Source organism: Schistocerca cancellata, chromosome 7 (assembly GCF_023864275.1).
Source record: "Schistocerca cancellata isolate TAMUIC-IGC-003103 chromosome 7, iqSchCanc2.1, whole genome shotgun sequence".
Taxonomy (NCBI): domain Eukaryota; kingdom Metazoa; phylum Arthropoda; class Insecta; order Orthoptera; family Acrididae; genus Schistocerca; species Schistocerca cancellata.
In genome coordinates, this window is record NC_064632.1 from 341,946,641 (window position 1) to 341,966,929 (window position 20,289).

At 37.5% G+C, this 20,289-nt stretch overlaps 1 protein-coding gene across 1 annotated transcript in view; it reads right to left on the minus strand.

The window, feature by feature from the left end:
* The window catches only part of LOC126092156 (cleft lip and palate transmembrane protein 1 homolog), a 45,883-nt gene that overhangs the window by 2,674 nt on the left and 22,920 nt on the right, over nt 1-20,289 (minus strand). The window contains exons 3-10 of the mRNA XM_049907625.1: nt 15,879-16,037; nt 14,698-14,895; nt 8,198-8,315; nt 7,589-7,691; nt 4,858-5,090; nt 1,760-1,935; nt 808-1,054; nt 100-267 (exon numbers count right to left, since the gene is read on the minus strand). Of these exons, the coding sequence (XP_049763582.1) occupies nt 100-267; nt 808-1,054; nt 1,760-1,935; nt 4,858-5,090; nt 7,589-7,691; nt 8,198-8,315; nt 14,698-14,895; nt 15,879-16,037 (1,402 nt within the window). The remainder of the gene's footprint in view (nt 1-99; nt 268-807; nt 1,055-1,759; nt 1,936-4,857; nt 5,091-7,588; nt 7,692-8,197; nt 8,316-14,697; nt 14,896-15,878; nt 16,038-20,289) is intronic.

A 20,289-nucleotide genomic window follows, 5' to 3' on the forward strand; every position in this document is an offset into this window, starting at 1 on the left:
ATTCAACAGGATAAGACATTTGCGTACACATAAAAAGACAGGTTCACTGCATAAGTATGGCAGCATGTTAAGTATTATTTAGAAGTATACAGTACGTACCATCTCTGAAACAACCTAATCTGTACAACGTTGGCATTTTGATGACAAATGCGAAAATGTCATCAATAAATGTGTTAAGGAACTTGTATGACAACATTCTCCAAGGTAAATGCGCAACAGACTTCAATTTATAATTGATAAACAGTTGAGGAGTCATCATAATGAAACCTGTCAACAAGCATTTGACAAGTTAAAATCTAATGCAGTAGTAAATACATCTAAAAAATTCACAAAATGGATATTTGCAAAATGCAAACACGAGTATCAAAGATGTGATAAATACAAAAAAAACAGTTTTTTTTTTTAAGTCTAAGTATTTAGATGATCAATGATATGTATTTGGGACACTTATCAGTAGAAATGATGATTTAGTTTTCAAGTATTACTCAGCAGTCTACAGACAATGCAATGCAAACTACATACAATAAATCAATTAAAAAAATTACAATAAAACAACTCAGGAAAAGTATGTAGCTATTGCATTGAAAGTTAGAAATTTTGACAATAATCATAACTACAGATGACATGAACCAAGACAGTGCTCAATAACTATCCAATTGTAGATTGTCTACCAGTCTATTGAGAAGCAGGGCTGGTTTTCCTTATGTCTTCTATGGTTTTCATATATTTGGGAAGTATGTAAAACTCAATTTAATTAATGTTCTTAACAATAAATTACCATTTATATGCAGCAAAAAACTATCTTACCAAATGTGAGAAGGAATCCATACAACATGTTGAGGACAAAGGAATACCATCCTTTATGTTCCTGATACAGCAAAGAATAAACAGCATATCCAAATAACAAAGGGTACAAAGCCCATGACAGGTATTTGAATGCCATCATATCGTACTCTTTTGTACTAGATTCAACATATGAGCCTTTATCCGTAAACGAAATTCGTGGAATAACACCAAATATTCTAGACTCTCTGTTTATGTTTATGTCCATGACCTGAAAGCAGGATAAAGCTATTATAAAAATTTAATGAAACATAAAAGTTCTTATTTGGACAGTCAGCACAACATACATACAGGCAGTATTTATGATTATCTGAATCCAACAATGTAAATGTTTTATGCCTAAATATTAGGGAATGAATTAATTCGTTTTGTTGTACTGTGATGTTGCAGCAGCTATTTCATCATCTTTTTGCAACAAGAATAGACACAAATTTGGCGTCATTTCTAGACTGTATAAGAAAGAAAGATATGGTACTCCACACCTAAGCAAAAAAAATAAACTTCAGCTATGCTGAAGCAGACTGAAATGCAAACAAAAAGTGAGAAAGACAGTTCAAAGAGGTCACTGTTTCAGTGAAAAGGAATGGGCAGTGCATTTAAATTTAATTAATATTCAAGCATTACACTTAAAATCAGATATGAACTGAAGAGGAAATAAAGCAAGCAGTATATTATGTAATGTTGACTAAAAAAATTGACTATCCTGATCATTGAAGGACATACAAGACTTTTTTTTACATTTTGAATCTCTTACATGCACAACATTTTCATGACTATCAAATATATTGTAACAAACCTACAGAAGCCTGGACAAGTACACTAGAGCCTGCTAGAAAATATGTTTTGACATATTGTTTTCAGGTCTAAAAATTTTGCTCCATGTATGCTTACATTTCTTCTGTATAACAAGTCTCACCTTATGTATTTTCCAGACCTCTATTCCAAGCCCAACAAAGCAACTTAATTTCACAACAGTGTTTGTGTCATTATCCAGAACATACAGCAGGACAATCAGAGATTGAAATACATTGAAGAATACTGATCGAACTGAGAGTCCTTCCAAAGACTTCCTGTTGTTCCAGAACTGAATATCTGAAAGAGACAGGTACTTGCATTAAAGTCATGTTCAGAACAACACCAGTCCTGTGTGGCAGATTAAATGAGGAAATAGAATAGATAAATACAGAGCAATTCATAATTTTGTCTTGTGACTTGTAACTGTATGAAAATACTTTAAACAACAAGTACATTAAAAACTTAAATTTGAGATGACATCTTGAGAAAATGACAACTTTATCTATGTGGCAGAAATTTCAACGTAAATGGTTGTCAAGTCAATTGTACTACCAGTTACAAATAAAAACTGGATGAATGACCACTGTTTATAAAACTCTGAATACTCTGTTCATGTCATATGTAGCTCTGTACTGAGCCCACAAAACCCTCCAATTACAAAACAAATTCCAATCACCTACTTAATATTTCATCTATGGTAAATTACTTTAAAAGCTTGGCCCCAATTGAGCACTCAAGTGCACTATTAAGAATTTATACTAAATTCAACTCCACTATTAATTTCCAATGGTTTTCTTCTCCATTGTAGGGGAACATGCATCAATATACATCCTGCAACACAGCCTGCTCAACACACAGATCTATAAGAAACTGCAGCCTGGCAACTAGGCAGATGCAAGTGGTTATCTACCCACCAGGCAGCCCTATTTCACTGCATTCACAACTTATTCTGTCACCTGCTCAAACCTTTTCTCACCAGTAGTACAAGACATTTCAATCACCTAAACATGACACTTCAGTGGGAGGATACACTGATTATTAATGAATGCAATAAAATTATTGCATTCATGGATAAAATGCCTAACAAAGGCAGAGAGGTACAGAAAACTTTACCTTTTGTTTAAAAAATGTCTTTCTTCTCCATAATTATTTACAGACATTGCTTTGTGTCTTACCAACAAAACTGTGGGCAATTTCATGATAGTTTTGAGACAGGGTTTCATGACTCGGGTAGTCTACAAAATAAGATGAAATTGAAGTCAGTTCTCAGTTGCACCAGATACTGTAGCTCTGGATACACAATTAGAAATGACTAATTTACAAAAATGTAACCCAATATTATTGTCTGCATTGTCGACTGCCCACGCATGAGCCACCTGCCTGTTCCTGCACGCAGGCACTCAGTTGAAGCCCATGATGCTGTTAGGCTTCAGCCCAGTAAGGCAGACTGCTGATGTGTAAGCTGTTTGCCCACCCTAGCCTGCAGGCACCCATCTGCCGGCACTCAAGTTGTAGCTGATGGCTCTAAGACACCCACCTATGCTAAACATCTCAACCATATGTTTTAATCATTCTCTCCTGCCTGTTTAACAGCTTATTTACTTATTTCATATCAACACAGACAATAGATCTTCTCACCATTGATTGACATTTTTTGCTTAACCATGGTTGATGATAACAGAGATTCCATATGGTTGTATTTCCTGTGCAGCCAATTGTTGTTGGGTATTATCCTCAGTAACAGATTGTAGTCCGCTGCTCGTGGTCTTGCGGTAGCGTTCTCGCTTCCCGAGCACGGGGTCCCGGGTTCGATTCCCGGTGGGGTCAGGGATTTTTCCTGCCTCGAGATGACTGGGTGTTGTTGTTTTCATCATCATCATTCATCCCCATTACGGTCGGAGGAAGGCAATGGCAAACCACCTCCACTAGGACCTTGCCCAGTACGGCGGAGCGGGTCTCCCGCATCGTTCCCCTACGCTCCGTCACGGAGTATGGGACTTCATCATCATCATCATCATCATCATCATCATCATCATCATCATCATCATCATTTACAAACTATGTCTAACTGCAGAATAAATACTGAATAGTCTTTGCACAATGTACTGATAAGTGGTAAGTTGCGAATACAAAGGAGCAAGAATGGACTGAGCAAGAGAAAAAGCTAACATGGCTCCTAATAGGTCAACACACATGGAGAGATGTAGACAGGCAATGGACTATGCATAGAATTGTTCAAGCCTCTTTCTACACACAGTACGCGTACACTCTTTATCTCAAATGGGGCACCCTACATAAAAGAATGTAGTATCCTGTGACCTACACTATCAATGAGTCACAACCAGAATTAAGTGAACTCCTGCAAATATCTGGATGTAACAATTTGTACTGATATGAACTTGAATGGTGACATAAGCTCAATCACAGGTAAAGTAGGTGGTAGATTTCAGTTCATTGGTAGGATACAAGAAAAATATAGTTAGTCTACAAAGGCGATTGATTACAAAATACAGATGTACTCCATCCTGGCATACGGCTCACATGTGTGAGCCCCACACCAAACAGGATCCACAAGCAATTTTGAATGTATACAAAGGAGGGTACCACGAATGGAGCAGCTTTATTTAACAAATGGGAATGTGTCACATAAAGAACATCAATCCCATAAAAGTATGCTTGCAACATGTCAAGAACTATTATGAGAAATCTAGGAATATATCACAAACTCTTCTGTAGCACTCCAGTAGGGACTGTGAAGACAAGATTAGACTAACTGCACTGTGCACACAGGCATTTAAGCTATCACTCTTTTAGCACTCCATATGCTCACGGAATGGGAAGAACCTTCAAATGTGGTACAACGAAGTACCCTCTCAGTCATGCACTTCATAGCGGTTTGTGGAGTATAGGGAGGTAACAGTGTATTATAGGTCGTAACAATAATGTTAAAAACTTCCAATTAAAGTAAAAGTTCTACCAACTTTTCAAGGTTTGACAGCCCCAATTCTGCACTTTGCATGAACTTATTCCCATAAAAAAGTCACAGCTTTCAAGCTCTTGGTCTGAGAAACACAAAAGCCAGAGTGTCAGTCCTACTCCTTTGGATGCCATTGTCATCTACAAATTACAATTAATCATGGCAATTCTGTTTTGTTACATATCACCAGTCACTTGTAGAGAGTATTAATTACAACAGACTCAATGAGTGGGTGAACTAACCATTTTTGAAAGCCAACAGTTCAAAGACACTGTGCAGGATTGACACAATAACAGTAAGAGCCAACAAATAAGGTGATGTCTCCAGAAGAGCCTCTTTCAAGGAATCCTGGTCCTCATCATCCTCGTCAGCTTCAGTTAGCATTGATGGCCAGCGATTGCGCATTGCCTGTGATGAGTATAACTGCCATTTGAAAAGTGACAGTGGCTGCAAGGTTAACTGTAAAGGCAGTACTCTGAAACATTAAAGAGAATATACATGAAAAATTATCACACACACACACACACACACACACACACACACACACACACAATTAACTTACAACACTTCACTTTGTTGGTTTTTCTGACATCTAAATCTATACCTAAATTCTGTTGCAAATCATTGTATAGCATATATCTGACAAACCTTTACTGCATCATACATAAAGCTTTTTTAAAGGTCGCACAGTATGGGAGGCAACCTCTCATAGGCTTCCAAGACTGCTGTATAGCTTTCTTTGTACAGTTCCCATAAAAGATGAGTGCAAGAGAATGCAGTATATTCCTAGATTGTTCTCAAAATGCATGTGAAAAATTCATGAATCTATAAACTTTTCTCTAACACAAAGTCTATTAGAACACTTAGTGTCAATATTCATCCACTAGAGCTTTTGTCACATGACTGTCACCCTCATTTCCTCATCACCTCCTATAATAGCATGGAAGACATCCAGAGAGCGCACACTAGTCGTAAGCTTCAATTTACTCACTATTTAACCAGGTCTGCTAACTAGCCATACTCCAATCAAATCACTGCCCCCCTTCATTTCTCCAACTAGGGTCAAAGTTGCTTGTCACTCCCTACAGTACTACCCGAAACAACCAGGGAGGAACTTATTAGACAGACACTCTAAGTTACTTGTCACCTGATCAGATCTGCTGACCAGTTCTACTACAAAATGATTGGAGGTATGAAGAAAGGAAATGTGCCTGGAAATTATGAAATATCAGTAGCAATTATTAAAGCTGAAGGCAAAATAATGCAAAAGAAACTCTCAAAATTAATTACAGAATGCCTGTGGAAGAAGACACTTCTCAAAACTGGAGGACTACTATAACTATTCGTCTTCACAATATACACCAATCAACTTCCTCTCCATATTATACTAGGTAGTCACTGAAATTATCATAAAAAATTTGTGCTTAGGTAACAGAACAAGTCAGGAGTGGAAATAGTTCGAGACACCACCACCTAGATGATAGAGCCTGACAGCTAAGGAAAGACATCATGTGCCTGAGGCTATGCCACAAGCATTAACTCAATCTCCAGTGAAGTCACTGACTAACATTGCAACTGATTAATACCAGACTAAATTTCACTATGATGGTTTCACCCGATACAAATGAAATTATTATGTATTTTTACCACTAAAAGTTTATTTCTACTGTTTCTTTCCTTCAAATCTACATGTAAAATTGTGTCTTAGCGTGTAAGTTCTACTTGTGCTTGAATAGTTTTACCATAAAGTCTTACAGTACATCATCAGAGCAAACGAAATTATAAAATCTAATCTTGCAATTGTAAATAATTACCAAAATTCCACTAAAACTTTGAACAAGTTGAGGACTACAGCAATAGGGGAGTTACAAAACAATTCTGAAGAGCGATACTTGTTGCTGCGCGGTAACAAATACCAGTAAACCAAAGCTGTTAGAACTACGAGAACAGTCAAATGATCCACAAATGTCTGAACCCCATGAAGAGCTTGCCCGTTATGAAGAAAACTGCTAAATAACTTTAAATATTTATACTTTTGAAAACAATAAGAAGCTAACTTGGAACACCACACACACACACACACACACACACACACACACACACACACACACACACACACACACACACACACACACACCCCTAACATCACTGGTTAGCTTGTCTGCCTGCTCGCAAAGGGAGGTGTGCACAGCATAAAATCACGAGGAGGAGCTGAATGGGAGAGAGAGATACAACAGGGGGGAAGGGGGGGGGGGAGTAGATTTGAAGGTAACACCAAAATCTGATCAAGACTAAAAATAATGTTTAACTAACACACAGAAAATAAAATTTTAGAAATTAATAATAAAGTCTTAGTACAAGTTGATCAGCTTGTGGATTTAAAGAAGGTGTAATACAAAAACTGGATGGACAGGACAGGAAATAAATAGAAGAATAAAATGCCCAGGGAGTGCCTCTAATTATCAAAAGGTGGTTTCTAAAATTATATTCCAACTTATGATAGTGGTATATAGGCTTTAAATTCAAAAATTGTTGAGGGCGGCTCAGTGAACAATGGAGAGGTGCATGTTTGAATTACTAAGAGAAGGAAACAAATTTATACAAGACAACAACCAAATTTAGCAGGTAAACTGTACTGGAACACAATATTACAACTGTAATAAATATGACAGAGGTGTGCAGACATGTAGCCAGGTGAATAGTTGGTTGCTGGGTCAAGAATATTTTATGTGGATTCCAACAGACAAGTCAATGCTATGAATACAATATGACTTCCAAATTGAACCAAGAAAATTCTAGACATGCTAGCAAACTACAACCAAATTTTAGTCCATTTTTTGACCTCTTGACACACAACATACTATCAAACAACTCAATTTAATTTCGGACTTCTTATAAACAGCGGCTTGAAAGTAAAATATAACTAAACCTTTTACTTAAGCACAAAAAAGTCCAGGAAGGACGGGTACTTACTTTGTTGACTGGTTTACTGGCTGATAATCTCTTAACAAGTTCCAGAACTCATTCAAAAATATTACCGGTTTGTAGTATTCACCACCAGGAAGAAATTCAATATCTGAAATTTATGATATGATCTTTTTTGAGAAAACCACAAACTATGATTGCACAATAAGAAACACACACACACACACACACACACACACACACACACACACACACACACTCTCTCTCTCTCTCTCTCTCTCTCTCTCTCTCTCTATCACATTAATGACCACTATATGAAAGTAAAAACTTCAAACAACATCTGCGGATTATCTGGAAAGCTATTTCTGTCTGGAGTTCTATTACAGTATTCATATTGGACTAAGAAACAATAGCAGTACACAAGTACATTCAAAGAATGTGAAGACCATTTCACACGTGAAACAATAATTTGCTAAGGCTGAATAATGAGCAGGAAAATCAGAGGACATAGCCTGATCCTCCTATCATTCCCTAGACCGAACAGAATAATGCACTTAGCTTTTGAGACTGAATTCTGATTATTTAAACAGGAACTACTTGAGCAAAAATCAGTAGAATATTTTATTTGCAACTTTTTCTAACACAGCATTTACTTACACTCATCAAGGGGCGGTGGAACAGATCCTTGGATCCAGCTGGTTTGATCTGTTACTACATTCACAGTCAAATTTGGATGCCAGTGCGATATTATTTCCTCTTTCATTGTCTCTGCTTTCTGTTAGAGAAAAAAATGTGGGTGTTATGAATTTAAAAACAAAAATTTCCATAGTAGCTAGATAAAGAATATTTAAGAAGTTATCATGAACAATTTTCAAATTTTGGCTCCCAAATTAAAATTTCAGTGCATATAGTGTAGTACAAGCTAGAAGCAGTAGTGGAAATATATATAAAATCTGAGCCTCATGCAGCTACATGAACTAACAGGACAATTAAAAATCCTTTGAATGGTGACCAGTAGTGGTTGAAAATAAGCAGACTAAAGCATTTGGCGTGAAACTACCACGCATCTACATCTACATCTACATCCATACTCCGCAAGCCACCTGACGGTGTGTGGCGGAGGGTACCTTCAGTACCTCTATCGGTTCTCCCTTCTATTCCAGTCTCGTATTGTTCGTGGAAAGAAGGATTGTCGGTATGCCTCTGTGTGGGCTCTAATCTCTCTGATTTTATCCTCATGGTCTCTTCGCGAGATATACGTAGGAGGGAGCAATATACTGCTTGACTCTTCAGTGAAGGTATGTTCTCGAAACTTTGACAAAAGCCCGTACCGAGCTACTGAGCGTCTCTCCTGCAGAGTCTTCCACTGGAGTTTATCTATCATCTCCGTAACGCTTTCGCGATTACTAAATGATCCTGTAACGAAGCGCGCTGCTCTCCGTTGGATCTTCTCTATGTCTTGTATCAACCCTATCTGGTACGGATCCCACACTGCTGAGCAGTATTCAAGCAGTGGGCGAACAAGCGTACTGTAACCTACTTCCTTTGTTTTGGGATTGCATTTCCTTAGGATTCTTCCAATGAATCTCAGTCTGGCATCTGCTTTACCGACAATCAACATTATATGATCATTCCATTTTAAATCACTCCTAATGCGTACTCCCAGATAATTTATGGTATTAACTGCTTCCAGTTGCTGACCTGCTATTTTGTAGCTAAATGATAAAGGATCTATCTTTCTGTGTATCCGCAGCACATTACACTTGTCTACATTGAGATTCAGTTGCCATTCCCTGCACCATGCGTCAATTTGCTGCAGATCCTCCTGCATTTCAGTACAATTTTCCATTGTTACAACCTCTCGATACACCACAGCATCATCTGCAAAAAGCCTCAGTGAACTTCCGATGTGAGCTTCATTGAAACTTCTGACAACTCACAGGAATGATCCAAGTATGAACTCAGAGCCTTGATGACAGGCACAGTTTGTTGCAGCGTACACTGTAATCTGCTGTTGGTTGCATCCTGCTCACTTAATGACTGCCGGAATAGCCTCTTCAGTATATCAAACTTGGCCCCCAGGCAAACACAGTATGTGCACCTGGTGTTCCTTATGTCCCTTACTGCAATTTCCTGAAGGTGCCATTATTCACCGTAAGTTTGAACTGCCAAAAATTAATATACCCCTACCACTTTGCAGTTGCCTCCTCCTGACTCTGGGCAAAGCAGGTGTTCTCAAAATGGATGACTTTAGTTCCACTGGTTCAGTTTCATGAAAAACAGCACCTCGAACTTGTTGGATAGAGGAATCTGTATAACACCCTGAGTCCCCCCTTGGTCCTTGTATACCCTGTATAGGACACCTAGATCTACCATTGACAAGCCACTTGCTGTTATCTCAACACACCGATTCACAGCAGCTACCATTTGTTTGACAGTAGTTGGGCGATTTCCAGCTGCTTACAAATGTCAACCAACTTCTCCTATGTTCGAGAACAGCAGTAACAGTGGGACAGCATCATGGTCCTGCAATGTATTACAAGGCAGTGAACAAATAACTAAGTCTACTGATCATCTTTTAATCTGTTGAGCTAAAAAGCTGCTAAATCCCTACAAGAACTGAAGCAAATACACAAAACGGGATTGCTATTAAGCAACACAAAAACCTGCGGTAAAAATTACTGGTTTCCTAAAATGTTTTGAGATTAATTAAAGTTGAACAGCAAACTTTAAAAACAGACTTAATTTACAATAACTGTAGATGACATATAGGGCTACTCCTCTTTGAGGGAAAAATAGATATAACACACTATGTTAGTTACAATATCAGCTGTATTAACTAGTTTACAAATGACAATTTAATAATACGAACGCCCAGGACAATGGTTAACTTCAGAACATTCTCAAAAAAGTATGTTTACTTGCATTGGTATCCACTGAAATTTGGAATGGTCTATTCTATGGCAATAACTGAATTGGCAATGCTCATTTCCTACAAATTAAGTTATCCATAACTTGTCACCTACAAACATTCTCAAAAATATAGTTCTGTAGGCATGTGGAAATTCTCGAAATAACTTATTTCTCACTTTACTATACAAGGAAATTAGAGAACAATTGTTTTGAATGAGGATAGGTCTAGTGTTGTCAAAAAGCAAGAGCAAAAGTAAGTTTAAGCTTACAATTGACAATTACAGTACAATTTTATCAGGATACTCGCAAATGTTCGAAATTTCGCAATGGATTACAATACAAACAACTACTGATACAATCAATGTAAGATTGCGCAGAAGCAAAGTGAACAGTAAAATAAGCAAATCAATAATTTCAAATCAACTCACAAATCTAGCACATGCAATGTTTCACAATGGAAAATTCCAAGGTTGGCATTTACATATAAAAGAACTTACAAATTGCACAGACTTTTTACTTAAATTATTCTGTGACAATTTCTACACTGGCAAGCAAAAAATGAACATTTTTGAACACTGCAGTATCAGTTTATCTCAGTAATAATCATGAAAACATGCAGCACCAACAAAAAACACCATTGCCTGGAGCAGCTAACTTTGACAAGAAGTGTGCACCGAGGTGAGTCTGCTCAATAAATTTGGGCAGCTCACGGGAACACAATGGTAAGCGCCATCACCGTGTATTTTGCGACAGGCTGCTACTGATCCCTCCTGTGAGGTGCACAATGCAATACATTTATTTGTAATTCTAAATTCACTCAACAGATGACAAGGCAAAGCTTACTGGTAAGCGCTAGTGTGTGTGTGTGTGTGTGTGTGTGTGTGTGTGTTGTGGAAACAAAGGAGTGCTTGTGTGTGTGTGTGTGTGTGTGTGTGTGTGTGTGTTGTGGAAACATAAAGGTAAGCGACAGAGAAAATGGCGGCTAGTAAAAACAACCTGTGTACTACTTCTGAGATTATGGCAAGATTGAACATAACACTGTACTTAGTAAGTTTCATGAACATAATTGCAAGTGCATGTACATACCATTATGTTCCTGAAGTACATGATTTCTGAGGTTATATTAGAATCACTACTTTTGGTTAAGTGATGTGTGTATGCACATTTTTCATGCACATTATTAGATTTAATAATATTAATGGTAACAATAATAGCAATTTTTGCTGTTATACATATTAATAGCAAATCAGATGGTATTGCCCAAAACAATGAACAGTGTACTACTGCACAAACAAGTCACAAAGGGGCGCTCAGAGAGACGAAGAGGTCATCTCGGAAAAGGCTGAAGTTCGATACTCAGTGCAAAATTAAACAGCAGAGGAGTAATTTCGGCAAAGAATGTTTCGTGTAAAGAGAAACTGTAAGTAAAAAAAAGTGAGAGAAATAATTGCCAGTGCCCTCTTAAGTGTTTTGAAAACGTAGGAGATTCAAATGTGATGAAAACGTTCAAAACATTTAGGGAAATAGGTGATTTTAATGTTCAAAATGCATGTTTAGTTGGTGCAATGAAATGTAATGTAATGTAATGTCGCACGGTGTCAAAGAGTAGCTGGTGAATCTCTGAGAAATTTTACTATTTCCTAGCATTTAGAAGTTGGCGGCAGTGATATTAAAGTCTGCAAGAAAGACTTTCTTGCCATTCATGGTCTGCATAATAATCGTGGTAGCATGGAAAATATACAGAAGAAAATCTCATCTGGATTCAGCATGTCACACCAGGACACACACGGTAAGCATTCCATGTGTCCACATGCTTACTCTGAAACAAGTTTTAACCATGTCACTCTGAAACAAGTTTTAACCACGTCAGGGAACACATCGACAAAATACCGAAATACTAGTGTCACTACAGATGCTCAAACAATGGTGGCAGATTGTACCTGGGCACAGACTCAACAATTGCCTCCTGTTACGATCACTACAAGAATGTCTTCTACAAGTAGAGATTCTGTACCTGCAGAAAAGTACAGGCAAATTTTCACTGAAGAATATAACATAGGAGTAAAATCACCAAAGAACGATAGGTGTAAGACTTTTGACACGCTAAAACTGAAAATTGAGAGTAGTGTTGACCCCAAGCTGAAAGCAAGTCTTGAGTGTCAGTTGGAATTACATCAACGTCGCACAGAGGCTGAGCTGGCTAACATTGGAATTCTGACAAAACGAGCAGAAGCAGACAGTAATCTTCACGTTGTGACTTTATTTGCAGTAGACTCTCCCAGATGTGGGCCAGCTTTTTACAAAAGGAAAATTTTGTTACCTAACCTGAATGTTTACGACTGTGGCAAGAACAAAGGGCACTGCTTCTTGTGGAAGCTGCCTGTGGATCAGAGGATTTTTAAGCTGCCTTTTACATTACTTTGATGAATACAACATAAAAGGAGAGACTCATTGTGATATCTGATAACTGCTGTGGCCAAAATAAGAACTGGAACATGGTTCAGTTTTGGAAGTACCTATTTTCAACTGGAAGATTTCATGTGATTCAAAATCACTTCCCCGTTACTGGGCACACAATGTTGCCCTCTGAAAGAGATTTCGCAACAACTGAAAATTATGTTCACCGGCAAGTACAAGATGTGTACAGTCCAGATAAGTGGTTGGATATGATCCAAAGTACACTAAGAAGAATCAATTTTTGTGTATGATATGAAAAGAGAGCATTTCTTTCAAATAGGCCACTAGAAAGAAGCATCTGTCTTAAGAAAGCAGACAGCTGACGGTTGAGATGTCAACCTGAGGAATGTGGAAGGTGACCTCAGAATTTCTGTCATCTTTATCCATAAAGCGAGATGTTCTGTCATGACATCTGGCACGAAATAAGTTTCAGAAAACATGGAAGGCAATACCCTGTTTCTATCCTTCAACTTAAATACAATGGGCCAAGACTTACTGAAAAGAAGAAAGTCTGACATCCTGTTGCTCTTAGATTACATACCTCCAGTCCAGCATGGATTTTTCCTGTCACTAAATCTAACTGTTTCAGACAGAGAACACTTCAGTGATGAGAGAGATGAATGACAATGCAGTTTGAGTAAAGTGTTGAATAGTTGCTGTAAGTTTTCATAAGTAATTTTCTATCACCACGTGTTTTTAATGATGTGTGGTTGTTAAAACTTAATCACATCTATGCAACCATAATGTAATACTTTTTGTATATTTCATTTGTTTTAGACTGTTCTCAGTTTTATGTATGTCTGCGAGACGAAGACATATGTTAAATGCACAACAGAATAAAAGCAATGTTTGAAAAAAAAAATTATTCAAATTTGTATGTAAATTCTGACATTAAATTCACAGTATCTCGAAACTATGATTTTGGTGCTTACCATTGTGTGCCCCTGAGCCATTCATTTGTGTATTTCACTACATAAATTTATGTCTATGAATGAATGAAAATAGATTCTTTTCCATCTGTTGTTCATTACTTCAAACTTACTGGTTTCAGGCGACGACATCCATTTTCAGATCATTTCTCGTAATAAAAGAGTTAAGAGAAATGATCTGAAGATGGGCAACACTGTCTGAAACACGTCAGTTTGAAACTATAAAAACAGTGAATGAAAGGGCGAAAATAAGTATCTTCAACTGAATGTTGTCAATAACTCCATGTTGCCAAGTACATCCATATTTGTTGAATTATTGAGTTTGTATGTTATGACTGCCATACCAATGTGCACTTTCGTGGGTCTCAGCCGAGCAATGCACACCTTATGACGGAACTGTTGATGTAGGCGGTTTAGCACATTCTCCTACCTGCTATAGCATCACTATTTCCATATCAGGGATCTTGCACAAGAGTAATAAAATGAGAATAAGAGACTTGGCATTTAACAGAAAAAAGATATGATTAATTAAACAATGGAAAGTCCAGGATGGAACAACAACCTGAAAAAGATAGATTGCTACTCACGACATCGATCTGTGATCAAAGCCCCCCAGCAGCCAGAAACAGTAGCCGTGTGTGTGTGTGTGTGTGTGTGTGTGTGTGTGTGTGTGTGTGTGTGTGTGTGTGTGTGTGTGTGGCGCGCGCGCGCCCGCACATTTTGGAAAGGATGACTTCTTTGTCTGAAAGCTTAAATGTTTTAGCAGTTTTTTCACTTAACCTATCTGCAGCTCACCACCAACTCTGTGTGGCGAGTACCAACTACGCTTTTCTGAAGGTTAGATTTAGACTCCCTTACCTTTACTTCTTCTGGTGTGGCTGCTGTCTCTCCCGTTAATAAATTGTGAGTCTTTGTATAGCGCAACTTCTTGAACTTGTTCAACATTTTTCTATTATATGCAACTTGAGCTCTAGCCTTGTTAGAATCTGGGTTTGGTGGCTTTCCATGTCTTGTAAGAAATACGTGAAGATACAAGGATCCATTATTCCTTACATTCTTTAAAAAAGAAGAGAGAACATAGCATTTATTGTAAGATATGAATATGGTCATTTTTTGAACGAAAATGAAAATATCTAATTAGAAAAATAGTGCTACACACAGAAGCATGGATACTTGAGATTCTGAGACTGTTTTTAGTAAATACAAAATATTGAACCAACATCTGTTTAGTATTTTTTTAAATCTTTCAATCAACAGATCAATTACACATTTAGTAACTGCTCTTTACATCTGTAATATGACAGTGTGCTTCCAGGTGTTCTGCATGGCATAAAATTGTAACAACAACTGAGCAGACAACAACCCAGAAGCACGTTATTAGTCAATCATGCCAAGAAAACCTGAGAGATCACATCTGTAGTATGAATTCTATGACTATTTTTCCACATCACAATAACAAAACCAATCATTTTCTGATCAATAAAAACTATGATAAAGTACACAATTAAAAAATGCTTAACTAGTACCAGTGCTCTTCAAGCACAGCTACTGCTCTAGTAGCAAAAAGACCACTTACAATGTGCCACAAGAAATAGCACAGTGTCTATTAAAACAACCTGCTCAGCGTACACCCACAAACATTATCTACCCTCTCAACATACATGGGTACATTAATTTACATGGTTTGGTATCTTCTTTAGGTAAATATTATTTTGTTAATAAGTGACAGTTTTAGAAGTTGGTGCAGTTGTTTACACTCATCAGTGATTCTGACATCTGCGAATTATGTCTATTTTCTGACAGTATCTTAACTCTTACTTTCACAAATTTGTTCTTGCTTCATCCAGCAATTTCTATTTGTTCACGTATAAAAAAAAAACAGGTGACACTGATCAGCTCTGCTTCACTTCTGCAACTGTTTATGTAAAATACAAAACAAGATGTTCAACAGTTGGCAGTAAACAGCCTTGATCAGGAGAAGAAATCACCAAATTTATTACTACACAGCTACAAGAAAATTGCACAAGATATTTCATTACCTCTGATGCAATAAGCTCAGTATTGTGAACGTATGTACCATCTCCATTGGGACCTGAATACCAGTCTCCATATACTAAGCCTTCCTTCTTCCAAATCAGTGCATCTGGTTCATCAAACTCTTTGAATGTTTCTTGCTCTGAGACATAGACATAAAGGTCCTGAAAAAATGGAAAGAGTTAAGTAAGAAAAGAGCGTGATCAAGTTCTCCATATGAACAGTTTGAAACAAAATTAAAATTCTTTGAAAAACTTTTCCAGGTACGTGACTCATCTTGTTTTTTATAAAACCAATGTTTTGTCCATTATTGCAACTGGCCTTCATCAGGGTAATTTAATTACTACTGGGCCAAGGCAGTGTTCAGATATTATATACTGTATTTACCTGATAAGACGAGGTTTTTTCCCAAATTCATTATTCAAAAAATACAGGGTCATCTTATATTCGCAGATTAAACTATTTCTACTGAGGTCAATGTTTCTAGACTGTTTAATAGTGTTTGTCTTACATTTGCAAATAAGACTTTGGCTATTGAGGTTGCATACAAATTATTTTGAAGACCTTCATTCGAACAGACTTCACGACTTCCCAATATGCCAAGGCGCATCATACAGTATCAACCTTGCTCAAACAATCACGTGACATTTGACATGTGGACCTAGTGCAAGGTATAGTCGAGATACTGAAATAGCCGCTAACAACCGTCTTGCTTAAAAATTGACAATTTTATGAAACACAAGAGGAAATACCATTAAATTTTATCAACATACAAACTTTTATTGTATTTGAATAGGCTTGTAACACTGTATTCATACATTTATGCTGCTTTTTACATAAAAATAACATTCAGGGGCAACAATTTTGTCCTTCAAAACTCATTGAGTCTGAACCCAAGTCAATATTTTATTTGATTATGAGACACTAATTACATACCAAGCGATTTGTAAATGATAAATTTGGTCTCTCTTCATGTATTAAAATACCAGGGGAAAACGTCACCAGCTTTTAATCAGCTTTAGAACAAGGTAGTGACATTTAGATGAAATTAAAGGGAAAATTAATCCACAGCTGCATTTCTAACAAATGAAATAAATCACATTAAACCAAGGGTCATTTTAATCACAAGAATAAATTACAGCGGAAAGACCCATTGGAGAGAGAGTACCTAATGACATCACTAAATTGCGGGATAAGGAAAAGTTCTAGAATTGGACTGAATTGTGATTGCTATCTTTTATTTGCGTATTTTTGTTGTTGCTTATAGCCCTCATCCTGGTATATACTGCCATCCAAGTTTCACTATTACTCAAGTACACCAATACGGAAGGGTTGGAGGGCGAACAGTATTGCAGCTTGGCCCAGAGCTTGGATTACAGCGAGAAAGGGAGTTATGTGTTGACAGCAAATTTCAACATGCTGCCAGCCACGAGATATAAACACGTGTTGTAAAAAATGAATAAATTGCTCTTACTGTCATCCTCTTTACATTGTACAAAATATGAAATTAATACAATTTAAATTTTACCCATTTGAAAATCTGAAATTATTTATTGTTTTTATTTCTTTCTAACAGCAATTAGCTCTATTTGTCTTTCCACATCATACAAAGCATCCATCACAAAGGCAGTGGCAAAAGGCTGACACAGAAACAAGCATGGGGTTTCTCCTCTTCGTCCTGATCCATGTTTAATGGTGTAAATACAACACACATGCAAAAGTTTTTCATGAAACCACATTAAAAAGATACTTGGGATTGCAAATACATTAAAAAACTTAACATCTGGCAGAGAACACAGAATCATTAATGACAGAAAAACATTGTACTGAGAGAACAGGATCTCTGTTGGGACAGGCAAAAATGAATGGAAGAAGTGGGAAAACTTAATTTACTTTTTAATGCTGCTAGCTTCATAGTTCCCAGTCACTAAATGAGGCAGTGATTTTTTTCAATACAGTTTGAAATGTTAAACTAATATCCCTGAGTGCAATGTGATGTATACAGTTTGCAGAAGCCAAGTTGTACCCAAATCATCCAAAATCCTTTCACATGAGAAATGAATAGTAATCTGATGCATTTTATGTTCAAAAGGAACTGATGAGTACACATGCATGCTTATCAAGTACTTTCTTAGGCTTTACACTGATTTCTTTATTGATTTCAGACTCATTTCTTTCGAAACTAGGCATAATTTTTATATTCTTTGCCATTAGCTGCTATTTATTCTGGCAAAAGACTTTTTGACCTTTTCCTTGCTTCTTTGTCTTGCATGTATCTATCAAGTTTCTCTTTCTTGGCTGCAACATTTAGTCCTCTAGCATGTCTGACACTTTCTTCTTTATGTGTACATCTTAACTCACAGCTAGCATATGTTCCACTACATTTAGCATGAAACTCAATTCCTGTTCAATTTCAGCTAGCACTTCTGCATCATTAATGTGTCATTGTGCTAATTTTCAGTTCTTTAATTCACTTTTCAATGAAGAAACAAATATCAGTGCTGACAATTAACTTGTCTTACAAATTTACTTGTTTTGACTTCTACAAATCTACCAGTGCACACTATTCTAATTTGCTCTACAATTTCCTGCCTAAAAAAGAAAAACAGTTATTTCATACCAGATTACAAAACACCGTTATATATATTTACAGCTTTGAAATATGGCCTCCTTTGCATTTTGAATGTGCTTCTCCACTCCATGTACACAAAACACAGTGTGTTTACGTACATGCCAGGTGATTACAGTACACAAAAGACCATCACTTTTTTTAATCAAATCTAAGGAGAGGTGCTAGGTCTGATAAAGTAAATTTGACAAAAGACAATATTTGACAAAAGTTCCCTATTACATTATGTCCAATATATGTGACAAAGCAACTATGTTGAAGAAATCTGATAGTGTAACACCGGCCTAACACTGAAAGTACTTTCTTCACTCCTGCCCAACAATTTTTTGCAAAGAGCATAAATAAAAAATATAATTGGATGTTGGTAGTGGAGAGGAAGGGGGCTGATTTTGTTTTCAGATTGTAATTTAATATTTAAATTTAATGGCTAACACTGATATCATGTTCTGGTGTTTGCTATAACCCCGTATGCAACATTTGGATATGTGCTGTAGCACCAGGCTGTCAGCACGCTACACTTCAAATAGTCTGCTTATGGCAGCTACACGGACTGGCCACCAGAAACCGCCCGTGGTGGGTCACAAGATCAGTGCACACCAGTATGACATTCGCCAGACCACCTACAGAGCCCTCCTCCATACAAAGACAGCACACCTGGCAGTCCTCCTCAGATTGTGTTCTACTGCTTACTGTACTGTTTCTACATTTGTCATTTACTTCAATATGGATCAATAAACTTCTGTTCTTAGTGGCCGCACTATTGGTCATGTCTAGCATTATGACAATTGGCGACAAGTGTGGTATTCACTTCTATGTGCTCAGTTTATTGATTGTTCCTTTGGTTCCTCTGTCCATAGAGCCAGTACTCAAAACTCACTGCAAGTGCGGCAGGCTCATACAGTTGCTATCACTAACTTGTCTGCCACACTGACTACACAAACTATCCCACTGTCTGTGTACCCGCCACTGTTCCCCCTTACAACAACTTGTACGAAAACTGGGAGGCTTATGAGAAATGGCATCAGCATCACCTCCACGCCTTTGGTGTCACTGATGCAATATGTGGAAGGCTTTGCTCCTTTCTTGGATTTCTCCTAGTGTCTACCAGATGTCTTGTCAGTTAGGCCTGCTCCAGGAACCTGCATCGCTTCCATTCGAAGAAATGTGTTGGTTTTTGTCAAATTATCACTGTAAAGAACTCATGTCATTGCAATGCCTGTAGAGTCCTATCACCGACATGAACAGTTTCACCAGTCCTACCGTGCCTGGGCGGCCGAACTCCATGGCCTCAGTTGCAAATGTCAGTTTGCTACTGATGCTCATGATTCCTATGCTAATTCTGCTGATTCTATAATCAGTGACACCATCCTTCAATTGGCTCCTGACAAGGAGGTGCATCAACTTGGGCTACAGTGTATGAAGACATCTTTGGCTCAAGTGTTACATATTGTTCACTCTTTCATGATATCTCATATTGCCGGTGATTAAATTGAGCCTTTGTGTGATGTCACTTCAGTGCTGCAGTAGATCCTGCTCCTGATCATTGGGTGTCAGTTCTCAGATTGGGGAGGGAGGGGGCACTGCTTAAGAATAACAATAACTGATTACTGAAGTGCAAGTGAGGGATAAAGCGCTCAGACTATAAGTGGACATGGGTGTAGCTGTGAAACTATTTAACTCTAAAACACATGTGGACTCATGATCTCTACCATTGTCTCTGGTTACTTGACGTTTTGCGAGTTACAAAAAGCAGCGTACACCAATTCAGGGGCAATTTACGGCTCCCA